The following is a 14,031-nucleotide window of genomic DNA, read 5'->3' as shown; positions in this document are numbered from 1 at the left end:
CAGTTTTTTATTTTTAAGATGGAGAAAGATTATCTCGTTTCACTCCAAGGCAGCAGGAGAGATAAGTATATTTGTAACGTTAGTTAAATTTAATAGTACTGAAAACAAACACAGCAGAACTAGTCCCTGTCATCCTCATATAATGCTTATCTTTCTGCTCACTTCATTTATCTCTCCAACATCTACAGACCCTAGTTTTTATTAATGTTGTAGTAAATTTGTATGTCCTGAAAATAACTTCTTGTTGTAAATAATTACTTTTGTCGTGCTGCTTTAAGTGCATTGGCTTCTGTTAACACTTGTGAGGATGAATAAGATAATGTGAAACAAGTGAGATTCACAGCCTGGCACATTTATGTTCAAATATTGAGGGGGTTTGGAAGTGTTTTGAAAGTATCTGTTGCAAAGACATCAAAACTTTAGAACAGCAGTAAAGTTTAAGAAGAGTTCCACTTTTTAAATATATACAGAGCCTGTCCACTTAACATGGACATGTGAGTCTGCCTTCTCAAAATGAAGTTTTCTGTTAATATTCAGTTTTCTCTTACCACCATCATTTTTAGCACATCATTTTCCCATGTAAAGGAATTCCCTAGTAATTAGTATACTTCTAAATGCTTTGCAATTGCAGCTCCAAAGCTTTTTCTATCCCCAAATGATATGAAATGACCTGAGAAAGTGATTGAACCTATTGCTAAGTGTGTTACATTTAATAACTACCTGTATTTTATATTTGTGTGGCATTTGTTTGCTTTTATATAATTTCTCCCTTTCTTTCATGTTTTGTTTTTTCCTTTTGTGAAGAGAATTCTTGTAATAGAAATCATGATTAGGTTTTGATTTTGCTTTGATTCCATAAAGGTAAGCGATAAATTTAAATTAAAGAACCTGTTTGTCAAGTCTCCTTTTTCAAGTTTGTGAATAGATATTGTATTCTGTGACTGAATGCCGGAAAGAAGTTGTCAAGAAAAAGTACACTGGAGAACGCTTTGTGAACGATTTGTTTCTGTTTATTTGTTGGAAACCTTATCCCTTTTTTCCCTGTTATTTTTGGTTATGTACACTGTTGTGCTGTCCAGCCATTCTTCCAAGCACCAGGTTGTCTTTATTTACCATCAGGTTTTATATAGCAAAAGAAATGGTCATTAGGTTTATGTACTACCTATGAGTATTTTAGTGTCTGTTGAGAAAATGCTTGTTAAAAATCAACTTCAGTGTAAATCAGAGGACTATATTGATAATTTGATGTGTTCCCTTTAAAGATCTTCTGATGCTGCTTTGCGTAGTGCTCAATTTTGAATTCATGAAATCTTAAAATGTAGCCTAGTACACATTATAAGCTCTTAAATCATGCACTGGGTGAAAAATAACATTCTCGGTTTTAATAAACAATAAGATTTTATTGCCAAACCATACATAAAATGCACCTTGAAATGAACCATACTACCAAGTAATTTTCTTTAATAATGACGTTGTTTTCAATAGTTGATAATTAAAGTCAACATCTTAAGCAATTAAAGTCTATTATAATAAACTCCTTTAACATCATTACTGACTTTTTATGGTATACAGTCATCTTTTACTGTCTTAAAACCAAGCCAAAATGAGCATTAATTAGGTACTTTGATTCAATATGCTTATGTTCATTTTTAGCTCTGCTTCTCACACTTCCATAGAGTATACAGAAGAGCAAATCCCTTGGTGGCCTGGAACCATAGTCTAAAGCATTCAACCTCAAATGTGATGTGTCCCCTTATTCCTACCTTGAATAAAATCAATATTCAAGATTTTATTCTGTGGTTTTGTCTGTTTTCTGACATTCCTCTGTGTAACCCATGTTCAGGATGTAGGAATTTTTACCTGTTCTTTGTCACTAAGACTTTCTTATTCAGCAAAGAGTTTCATTCTTTTAAAATAAAAATATCTTAAAACACACCTTTCAGATTCTTTATTATACATTACTAAACAAATAACCCTTACAAGCATTTCCTAAGGCGTTAGTTATATGGAATGATAAGTGTGGTGGTCAGAATGGAGTCTTTCTAATAGCAAGACTTCAAAAATGTTCAGTAGTGGGTTAATGGTTTGGTACATGTATTCATTAAAAATGCTGTGGAAGAATAAGTAGTAGTAGTGGAAAATGCTCCTGATAAAATAAGTGCAAAAAATGTTATAAAAGATGTGACAGTATGATATTGTAAAAACAACCAAAAGTGGGTGTGTTAATACAATGATGAAAGACTTGGGAGATCACAAAAAAGTTTCTGAGGAATATGAGTAATTTCTTATATACTGGGTCAGGAAAAAAAGACATCAGAAAACTAAATGTGGTCTTGCTGCCTTATTGCTTGAACTATGCCAAATACTTTGCCTCTTATCTGATGGTTCTCAATCCTTAATAAAATTCTGGTGCCGTATGTTCTGTAGCTTGCTTGATTTCCCCTTAAAAAGTGTATTACCGAATGTTTTTCACACCATGTAGTCTGATTCCATCTGTCAATATAGAATCACAACTCCAAACATCTAGGGTCAGCAAAAATTCCTGTGCTTCTCATGATTTCCACCAATAGAATCTATACCCTTACCCTCTTGTACTGTGTTTGGGAATTGATACAAATTTATCTGCAAAATTAGTCTCAAAACTAGGGAGAAATGTCAGTTCTTGATTTTTTTTTTTTCCCCTAGGTTTTAGAAGATATTTGGCACTTAATTGCCTGGAAAAGCAGAACAGTTATGTAGACTCAATTGATGGAGATACCTGTCTGAAATAATCCATTGAGTAAAAGCTTTACATCAGTACTAGAATGGAGTAGGATGAAGGACTCATTTCTTTCAATTCTGTGTAAAATAACAGATCCAAGAGTTGTTCTTTTTGTTCTACATTAAATAGTATCTTGTTCATTGGGAGCTATAAATGAAAACAATTATATTTCTCATTTAAATGTGAGTATGTATAAATACTCCATTATGAATGTTTTGTATCACATTTCAGGTATTCTTTCCTTGATTTTATGAGGGTATTGTTGCTGCTTAAGATATCCACCAAATGATGGAAACATGCTAAAGTGCCAGTTCACTGATTAAATGGCTATTAAATTTTTTTTTCCTTTATTTCTAGTTAATGTAAAAATAGTACCTGTAGTATAACTAACTCATTACAGAAAAAAAGGGAAGATGTAAGTGGGCTGACAGTGTGTACTTAGTTGCCCCAAAGAGAGCTAAAAAATTGATGGTAGATTTGGAGATATTTTGACATTTCCATGATAAACCAAGTGGGGAATCTGTCCTGAAGTATAGTTTCATGTATAATGAATTAGAATACAAGGCACTAAAATGCTCAACTTTGTACATTACTATCATAAGTTGATTTATTCACCAATGTTTCTCAGTCACTGATAGTCGTATCCATACAGATACGCTCTTCTGAATAACATCTGTCTTGACCCTAACGTTAGCCAGTGTGCTCTCAACTCTACTTACCTTGAGAACTAAACCTCATAAAAGACCTGTTTGTATTGTCTTCCCTACTTCTAATTCTCTGTATTTCAGTAGGGCTTCTGACCCCACTACTCCCTTGAAACTACTTACATTAAGGTCACCCATGTTCTTTATATTGCCAGATCAGATAGTCACTTTCTTTATCACCTTACCCTCTCAGCAGTACTTAACACAGTTGACAACTTGATGCTCCTTGAAAAATACTCTTGTGCCTCTTAGTTAACACATCTTAGTTTTCATCCTGTACTGCTAGCTGGTCCTTTTCAGTCTCCTTGGCTTGTTTATGTATCGCTTGACTTCAACTGTTAGAGTGCTCCATAACTGGAATGTTTTCTCAACCTCTCTGGGTGATCTTGAAAAACAACTATATGCCATTAACTCAGGTTTATAGGTCTAATTCTTGCCTGTTGAATCCCAGCTTCCAACTATCAACTTGACATTTTCATTTGGACGCCTTATATCTTTAATTATTAATACTAGTAGTAATAAAAATACTTAATAAAATATATTCTTACTGCTCCAAAACTCACTCAGTTAAGAAGCCAAAAGCCTAGGAATCATCTTGCGATAGCTCCCCTTCTCTTAATCTCCATCACCTCTTCAGTCAGCAAATCCTGTCAACACTGTCTCCAAATTATATCTTATGTCCAGCCTCCTTATTTCTGCCACCTATTCCAAGTGACAGTCATCTCTTGGACAACCGATTGTCTTCTTAACTCATCCATTCTCCATACTACAATCTGGGTGATCTTTTAAAACTAAATTATATTTTCAAACTTAAAACCCTCGAACAATTTATAAGGCCTTGTGTGGTTTGCCCCTGTCTTTATCTCCAGCCTTAAATTCAGCTGGTCACCTTGTAACTCAAAAGGTTCTGCCATACCAGCTCCTTTTTTTTCCCTCTCTCCAAGAGGCCAAATTAGATCCCACCTTGGGGGGAGCTTTGCTCTTAATCCTTTCACTGGCTTGCTGTCACATACTTGTAGGGGTGTATCTTCATCTTGCTTTTGAGGCAATTAAAGTGGCATCTCAGCATCAAGCTACCATACCTTCAAACTGAGCGTCTGTGCATTATCTCGATTTATTTTGTGCGTCCATTAGCAAGATGTATCCTAAGGTGTTGGAAAAGCCTAGGAGCTCGGAAGGGTGTTACACTTTGCGTAAAACTGGACCTATTAAACATACAGGCATACTTTGGAGGTACTGCAGGTTCAGCTCCAGATCACTGCAGTAAAACAAGTCACTCAGATTTTTTCAGTCTTCCCAGTACATAAAAAAGTTATGTTTGCACTGTACTGTAGTCTAGTAAGTGTTCGATAGCATCATATCTAAAAAAATGTGTACAAACCATTATAAATACTTTATTGCTAAAAAGTGCTAACCATCATCTGAACTTTCAGCGAGTCATAATAATCTTTTTGCTGGTTGAGAGTCTTTCCTCGATGTTGATGGCTGCTGACTGATCAGGTTGCTGAGACTTGGGGTAGCTGTGTCAATTTCTTAAAATAAGATAATGAGGTTTGCCACATTGATTGACTTTTCCTTTCATGAACAATTTCTCTGTGCATGAGATGCCGTTTCATAGCATTTTACCCACAGCAGAACTTCTTTCAAAATTGGAGACAGTCCTCTGAAACCCTGCCTCTACTTTATCAACGAAGTTTATGAATATTCTAAATACTTTGTTGTCATTTCAGCAGTCTTCACAGCTTCTTCACCAGGAGTAGGTTGCATCTCAGAAAACCACTTTCTGTACTCATTAGTATGAAGCAACTCTTCATCCATTCAAATGTTTTCATCAGATTGCAGCTATTCAGTCACATCTTCAGGCTGCACTTTTAATTCTAGTTCTCTTGCCATTTCCCCCACATCTGCGGTTTATTTCTCCACTGAAGTCTTGAAGCCCTAAAAGTCATTCATGAGAAAATCAACTTCCAAACTCCTGTTAATGTTGATACTTTGACCTCCTCCCATGAATCCCGAGTGTTCTTAATGGCATCTAGAACGGTGAGTCCTTTCCAGAAGGTTTTCAGTTGACTTTGCCCAGACCCATCAGAGGAAGAATCACTATGACGGCTATAGCCTTACAAAATACAGAGGCTGCCAAAAAAGTATATACACATTTTAAGAAAAGAAAAAACTATTAAAATTGTAATACCGATAGCAAAAGATGAGTACAAGTCATGTGTATAAAATTTTGGGGGGCACCCTGGTGTTTCTTAATAAGGTTTGAAAGTCAAAATTTGCTCCATGAGCTGCAGAATGGATATTGTGTTATTAATGAAAACAACATTAATCTCGTACATCTCCATCAGAGTTCTTGGGTGACCAGGTGAATTGTCAAAGAGCAGCAGTAATTTGAAAGGAATCTTGCTGAGCAGTAACTCTCAACAGTGGGCTTAAGATATTTCATACACCATGTTGTAAACGGATGTGCTGTCACCGAGGCTTTGTTCGATTTGTAGCACGCAGAGTACATTGAGCAGAATTCCTAAGGGCCCTGGTATTTTCAGAATGGTGAGTGAGCACTGGCTTCAACTTAAAGTCAGCAGCTGCATTAACCTCTAATGAGAGTCAGCCTGTCCTTTGACGCTTTGAAGCCAGGCATTGACTTCTCTAGCTATGACAGCCCTAGAGGGCATCTTCTTTCCAACTAAGGCTATTTCTTGTACATTGAAAATCGGTTGTTTAGTGACTCCTCCTTCATTAAAGATCTTAGCTGGACCTTCTGGGTAACTTGCTGCAGCTTCTGCGTCAGCACTTGCTGCTTCACCTTACACTTTTATGTTATGGAGACGGCTTCTTTCCTTACATCTCATGAACCAACCTCTCCTAGCTTCACACTTTTTTTCTGCAGCCTCTTCACCTCTCTCAGCCTTCACAGACATAAGGAGAGTTAGGGCCTTGCTCTGGATTAGGCGTTGGCCTAAGGGAATGTGGCTGGTTTGATCTTCTATCCAGACCGCTAAAACTCTCCATATCAACAATAAGGCTGTTTTCGCTTTCTTACCATTTGTGTGCTCACTGGAGTAGCACTCTTAATTTCCTTCCAGAATTTTTCTTTTTCATTCCCAGCTTGGCTGACTTTGGCACAAGAGGCCTAGGTTTCAGCCTGTCTTGGCTTTCGGAAACATGCTTTCCTTACGCACCTTAATCATTTCCAGCTTTTGATTTAAAGTGAGAGACATGCCACTCTTCCTTTCTTTTAACCACTTAGAGGCCATTGTAGGGTTATCAATTTCAATATTGTGTCTTGGAATAGGGAAGCCCTGAGGAGAGGGAGAGAGATGGGGAACAGCCAGTTGGTGGAGCAGTCAGAACACACATCAGTGAATTCCCCATCTCATGAGGCAGTTCGTGGCACCCCAAAATAATTACAGTAGTACCATCGATCGCTGATCACAGAGCACCATAACAAATATAACACTAATGAAAAGGTTTGAAATATGGCAAGAATTACCAAAATGTGACACAGAGATATGAAGTGAGCAAATACTGTTGGAAAAATGGTGCTGATTGAGTTGTTCAGCAGTCACCACAAACCTTCAATTCGTGTTTTGTTTTGTTTTTAAAAATGCAGTATTTGCAAAGCACAACAAAATAAGATATGCCTGTGTTTGGCATGATTTGGTAAGTTACTTTTTGGGTCTGAGAACATTCAGAAATTTTTTCATGTAAATTAGAGGTAATTGTTTCTTCACTTTACACCATTTCGCCTTACAAAAAATTTCATAGGAACCCTCTATTTTCAGATAGTAGAGGAAACCTGTACTTTAACTATTTCAAACTCAAACTCCTTTTTCCTTGTACTATTATCTCATCAGGTCTTCTCTACTCCACCTTTATTTTACCCAAAATTTTAGATTAAGTTGGGTCCTGAGATAACATTAAATACTAATCCAGTAACCATTTTGCACCTACCAAATGAGCAGTTATGCTGTTTTTTGCTTTGTGGTTTCTTTTTAAATAAAAATACTGGCAGTGTTATCAGGAGTAGAGTTTACACCTCAATATAAATTTAGATTGCAATATGACTTGAGTTCATTTTGTCGTATTCTTTGATCTAATAATTTTCACTAATGTTATTTAAGAACATTTAATTCATTAATGTTATTTAAGCATAGAAATGTTTGTTTGAATATATTTTAAGGAATGGAAAATTGAGAACAACATAAATATCCAGTGATAGAGTAATTGTTAAATAATGTCACATTTTTATGCAGTATAATTTTAATTTTAAGTGATACAGAAAACTTCAGTTAATACCTAACTTGGTTTCCTCACACTTTTCAATATGAATGAACTCTAAAAAGCAGGATGTAAAATTCCTTCTACATTGTAGTCACACGCACGCCAAAGCGAATGAACTCTGGTTTTGGAAAGTTTATGTGTGCCTTTAACTTGGTGGTGGTGGTTAGCATTTCATTTCTCTATCTTTTACTGTAGGTAATACTTACAAACCAGCTTTTTAAAAAAAATTTGATGGATTCAGAAATGAGAACAACATGAAATTCAATAGCTGACTGAAAGTTTCCCTAGCAGGATCTGTACCTTTTTCACTGCAGGCTCATGTAAAGCAGTTCTCAAATATGACCATCTTGGAGAGGAGTTCTAATTAGAATACTACAAACGGGAGTTTTAATCCTTAGTTTTTGCTGAAATACTCCCCTTGAATCTCAAACCCTACTGTGTTGTTTGTTTTGTTGTTATTGTTGTTGACCCCTTGGGATGAAGATAAGCCTGTTGAAAGAAACCTTTCCAAATCAGTCTTTTCAAGTTTTGTAAGTTTCACGTTGCATTCAAAAGCTTCCTTTTCTGGCCTGATTGTTTATGATTTCTTTTTTCCACAGATCCGTAGGCAGCGTTGTTCACAGATATTACATAATTTTTAATGCTTTAAGGTGAAATATGGTATTACATAAAGAGAGATGTTAATTATTATAAAGAAAAAATACTGGTAATATTTATGGTACTGTATTGGTTGATGTACACCCTGGGTCATGTTTCATCTACCTAGTACAGTTCATAGAACCACTAGCATAGTTCAACCTTTTTTTTTCCTAAGAATGTTTGACGGCCTGATGAGGGACCACTGTGTTGAGAAATTGCTTACGCACTGACTTAGTGATTATAGGATCTTATTTCTGCCCTTCACTGGGAAATACTTTTAGACGCTGATTTCCTAAAGATTTACTTGAAAAGAATTCCGGTTTTGTCATTCTTCTAGTTGACACATCACAGACATTTGAGGCTAGAGTGTCAAAAGCATACTGCTCGCACACAATTGTTTGTTCTTAAAAGCCTTATTGTTTAAAGCTGTTACTTTTTCAGAGTGTTGCAGTCATAGGAACATGGGGGAGAAACAATCTGGATAACATGAAAGTGATGCTGGTGGCTAAGGGAAGGCGACTTGACTCTGTGGGAAGGGCTGTAGCAGATCCATCTGTTTGCTAGGTAAGCCTGCCTTTGTTCCAAGGACCTCACCTTATGATTTGCAAATTTTAATCATAACTAGATCATGATTTCCATTTATCTTTAATTTGGGAATGGCATCTTTACTATTGTAAAATAAATGGTGTCCTTTTAAAACAGTAATTTGTATAGTAAAACTTTAAAGAATCACTGGATCTTCACCAAGTAAATGTTAAATCATCTTAAGTTTTTCTGCTTAGGGAAAATGCATTTGTGTGAAAGGTAAATACATGAACAGACTAATAATATCTTGGGTGTAGGAGCCAAATAAATATTGTTATGAGTTTAATACACATCAAGGCTTATGTCCTCTATATTATGTAGTTGGTAAAAATTATGTGGGCAAGACCAAAACTGAGTATTGAGGCAAGACCTTCATAGAATATTATAAGGTAAGCCTGACGTCTTCGACCAGGCCACTGATTATAATTCAGTACATTTCCCCATCAGCCTATGAATACTGTATTCTGTGTAAAATAGGTAAAGACACTTTAAACAAAAGTAGTTATCTATTTCAAAAGAAGGCCTAGCTTTATATCTATTGGAAAAGCAATTTCGTCAATGATGGGTGTGTGCACTTGTTTAATATCATGAAAAATACTTTGAGAAGAATTATTTAGTGTTCCTGTTCGTCATAATAATAGAGCTTAAATACTTATAAAAAGTCTTTTGGGGAAGTAATTCTCAGATTTAGATAAAAGTTTTGATGAAAGTTTTACTAAACAATCAGAAGTTAAACATCTATATAAATATATCACAAAGCTGCTAATAAAAAAAATAACTAAAAAATGGTGAGAGTTTTGCTGACATGACACACAACTTAGAACAGATTCTCTTCCATTGCATGTGGTTAAAACAATTTTAAAAGGTGAATGCTGTAAGTTTTTCAGTAATCAGAGCAGTCAGATTGTTGCCGATTATTACATCTAATTCTAAAAATGGGTATAAACTTTTGAAAAACAATGTTTGAAATCTGAACTGTCATTGCCGTTTCACTTAAAGAACACTGTAGGAAGATACAAATTGTGGGGGTTTTGCAGAGGGAGGTGGTGGGAAATAGGGGGTTATTTTATGTTCATTTTGGAAATAATTTTTTAAATCCTTATATGAAATCTGTTCTTATACAGATTTGAGTATGAGCACAGTTGAAGAGGATTCTGACACAGTAACAGTAGAAACTGTGAACTCTGTGACTTTGACTCGGGACACAGACGGGAACCTCATTCTTCATTGCCCTCAGAATGGTAGGGAACATGCTGACATAGTTGTGAATCATGTCACCTTTAATCTCGGTCATCCAGATAGACAGTTGAGGCTAGGACAGTCGAAAAGGAGGTTGTCTTTTTGGATCATGAATTAATCTTAATTTGTATTTTTATTTTTGTACTTTTTAAATATACTTTGGTATATTTTTTAATTTATCATAAATTTTAACCTTTACGAGTGTCTATTTTATAAGCAGAATCTGTTGAGCCTCCAAAGATGATGATGGACTAACTATAATACACTTCCTCTTTGATACCGTTTGATACCAGAGTATATGTATGATAGGAAATGTAGAGATAGTTATGTCAATACGAATGGATGACCTTTTTTTGCTAGAACCTGTGTTAGAGAATTTTATGTGACTATCTGAATAAGATTTAATATGATCATGTGTAGTGAATTAAGATTCAACAGCCTTGAAGCTTGTGATTTTCATTATTTCTCTACCTATTCCTTATTTATAATTTATTATTTATTTTGCTTTAGGTTCTTTTTGTTCATCTTTGGGTCTGTCCTCTCTTTTCACTCCATACATAATCCCTGGGTTATTTCATTTAAACTTGTGGTTTTAACTACCACCTACCTGTAAAAATGATTTCAACATCCATGTTTCTTCTGAATTCTCTGTTTCTCATAGGCATCTTAAAGTTCACATGTCACAAACTAAATTCACAAAATTCCCAGACCTGGTTCTCCTTTCCTTCCTCAATTTTGTTACTAGTATCTAGTATCCCAGATCATAAAGATGAGTAGGAATAAATCCTCCTCTCATCTCCCACATGCATCTCATCATGAATACTTGTTGATAGAATTATGTTTCTTGAATCTATTCCTTCCTCTCTGTCTCAAGTCCCCCATCCTTAGTGAAGTTTCTCACCTAGGTAGCTCTAATAACCTTTAACTGGTCTCCCACCTCTGATTCATTTTTCAAACTGTGGATGGCGTTAGTCATGGTACTCAACAGCGTAAGGTATTTTAAAATTTACTGTGGTTTTTAGATATAATTCAGGTTCTTTAATTTGGCACGCAGGCCTCCCATCGTCTCGCTGGCCTCCCATCGTCTCGCTTTTCTTCCAGCCTTACTTCCTGTCACATTTCATGTATTTATATTCAACAGTTCACAACTGTTTTTATTTTCCTAACCTGCCTTAAGCTTTACATACCTCAGTGTCATTGCACGTTACTCCTACTGCCAGTAATAATCATTTCCCCCTGCTTCTGTTTCCCTTTCAAGTTCAGGACACCTTCTCCAGGAAACCTTCCTTCACCTCCAGTCTAAATTAAATGCCTCTCCTCTGTGCTCACATAACAGCCTCTTCATTCTGCCTTCATAGCTTTTATTAGACTGTTTTGAAATTGTTAGTTTCATTATCACCACTACACTGTGAGCTCCTTGACAGTCAGGGTGTCTCATTATTCTGTTCCCATCACTTAGCACGTAATCGGCATTAAGTAAATATTTGTGAATGAATTAAATAACTACCCCTTGTCTTTACATGTGAAATATTTGGAAAGCCAGATAGTTGACAGTACAATAGTGTGACATTTAAAAAGTGGTACCTTTGTCATAATTCCTTGTCTTAAGAATAGAAGCTGAGGTACTGCACTAGACATAGAGAAGGCAGTGTTGTTTTGAGTCCTACTGGTACAGCTGGGTTTGGTTACCTGAGCAAATTGATAATTTTTCAGTCACTACTTGAAGATTTTGTGTTTTCCTCATTGGTTTGAAGGTTGTGAGATTTTTTTGTTTTTGTTTCATTAGAAGCTGATGAAGTAGACTCAGAAGATAGTACTGAACCTCCACATAAAAGGCTTTGTTTGTCTTCTGAGGATGATCAGAGTATTGATGATTCTACTCCTTGCATATCAGTTGTTGCACTTCCACGTAAGTCACTGTAAATTAAGAACAGAATTCCCTTTTGAAATCAAATTTGCTTGCAAGAGGTTGAATTGGCATTTGAAGGTCGACTAAAACCCATTCTGTTTTTCTTCATTTAGTCAAGAAAAACCTCTTTTTTACTAACACAATGAGCACTTATTTCACAGTGAGCACTTATTTATACATCAGGAGTGGTTATAAATGATTTTACATATGTTGTCTAATTTAATCTTCTCAACCTTTCATTTTTTCTTATTGTCCCTTCACCCCCATCCAGGAGCCTTCTTTTAAACATTTTTTTTCCAGATCGTGCTCACCCCATGAAGTTTGAATACCACAGATACACTGGTTTTTGTTTTTTTAATGTACTGTGTATGTCCTTGCTTTGTTAATAAAGAGAATGAGGTTTTCTCACACACACACACTCCAGAAGTATATTTGCCCTCATTGAGAAAGCATGCTGTAGAGTAGGGATTATTATTATACCTATTTTACAAATGAGGAAACTGAGGCAGAAGAGGTATAATAATTTGTCCAAGGTCATACCCAGGCATTCTGTCTGGTTCCTTAGTTCATGCTTTTAATCCCAATGTTCTACTGTCTCTTCATATGATATATAGCCAAATGGAAATTTGATGGTAGTCTGATTAGTTTATTCTCACTAACAATGTTTTTAACATGTTTATATTCCAAGATCATTTAGAGTAGACTGGATTCTAAGGAGTTATATTATTTCAAGTGGAATACTATTGGCAAAAGACTACAACACGCCAACTGTAACATTAGATTATATTTCTGATTTGTTTCGCAAAAAGTATGGACTCCTGTTGGACTATGGGGGCCCCACAAAGCTGGGATACATGTCCTAGTCCATGGCAATGGCTTGGGGCTCAAGGCTGGCTGTTGGTGGCACTCTGCATAATGGAGAGTCTTGCCATATCCAAGAGCTTTAATTTTGCACTCACATCAAGCAAAATCACATCTTCATCTAGTGGAGGAAACTAAGTTTTCATCATGGAAAATCATGTCTTCACAAGTAGATACATACTCTATATTTAGAGTTTGTTTATTAAATTTATAGAAAAGAAACGCTTTTATATCACTTTACTATGAGACTTGAGTGTTAATGTTAATATTGTGTCTGTTGTAACATATTCAATCTATGTCTAACTAAATGATCTTTCCTCCTAATGATGATTCATAAGATTTTTTTAAACTTTCCTCATTTGACTGTCGTTACATTGTGATTTAATTTTAAAACTTGATTGGCCTATCTGTATAGATGAAATCCTATATGGATATTTTCTAAGGTAGAATTTTTTTTATTCAGATATAATTTACATGTAACATTAGTTTCAGGTGTACAACATGGTATGGTTTATGTATATGTTATGAAATGATCACCACAATAAGTCTAGTTAACATCCATTTCTTGTGATGAGAACTTTTAAGATCTACACTCTTAGCAGCTTTCAAATATATAGTAACAGTATTATTAACTATAGTCACTATGCTGTATATTACATCCCCAGGACTTATTTTATTAAGCCAGAATTTTCTAATGATTATTTTGACTGGTTAATTCATTTGTTTAAAGTAGCTAGCCTTGATCACGATCATAGGGTCAAGTTATACTTGATGTTTCATTCCAGTTTATGGTAGACTGAATCCTTTACACTATATTCAGTTAACTGGCTAAGATAATAGGAATGTGTTGACATAAAAATACATGAGCTGCTTGATGTTGGGCCATAGCAAAATACGTATGGAGGGCATTCTGGAGCCTAATACTCAAGATAAGGTTGAATTTATGAAAAGTGGGCTTCAAGTATTTACTTGGTTCCTGGATTTGTAAAAAGTATGTTTATAAAATCAACTTAGGAAAGTTTCCACATTTAAAAAAAGTCACATAAAAG

General features: G+C 35.4%; 1 protein-coding gene across 7 annotated transcripts in view; it reads left to right on the top strand.

The window, feature by feature from the left end:
* Positions 1–14,031, top strand: part of DMTF1 (cyclin D binding myb like transcription factor 1) — a 45,259-nt gene that overhangs the window by 2,371 nt on the left and 28,857 nt on the right. For all 7 annotated transcript variants that reach the window (XM_081079252.1, XM_081079250.1, XM_081079248.1 and 4 more), the window contains 3 exons: positions 8,830–8,952; positions 10,098–10,214; positions 11,999–12,121. In XM_081079252.1, coding sequence (XP_080935378.1) covers positions 10,106–10,214; positions 11,999–12,121 — 232 coding nt within the window. In that variant the 5' untranslated portion in view covers positions 8,830–8,952; positions 10,098–10,105. The remainder of the gene's footprint in view (positions 1–8,829; positions 8,953–10,097; positions 10,215–11,998; positions 12,122–14,031) is intronic.

The sequence above is a fragment of the Rhinolophus hipposideros genome, assembly GCF_964194185.1.
Source record: "Rhinolophus hipposideros genome assembly, chromosome: 18".
Classification (NCBI taxonomy): domain Eukaryota; kingdom Metazoa; phylum Chordata; class Mammalia; order Chiroptera; family Rhinolophidae; genus Rhinolophus; species Rhinolophus hipposideros.
Note: the sequence above shows the minus strand (reverse complement) of the source record. Positions and strands in the feature narration are given on the sequence as shown.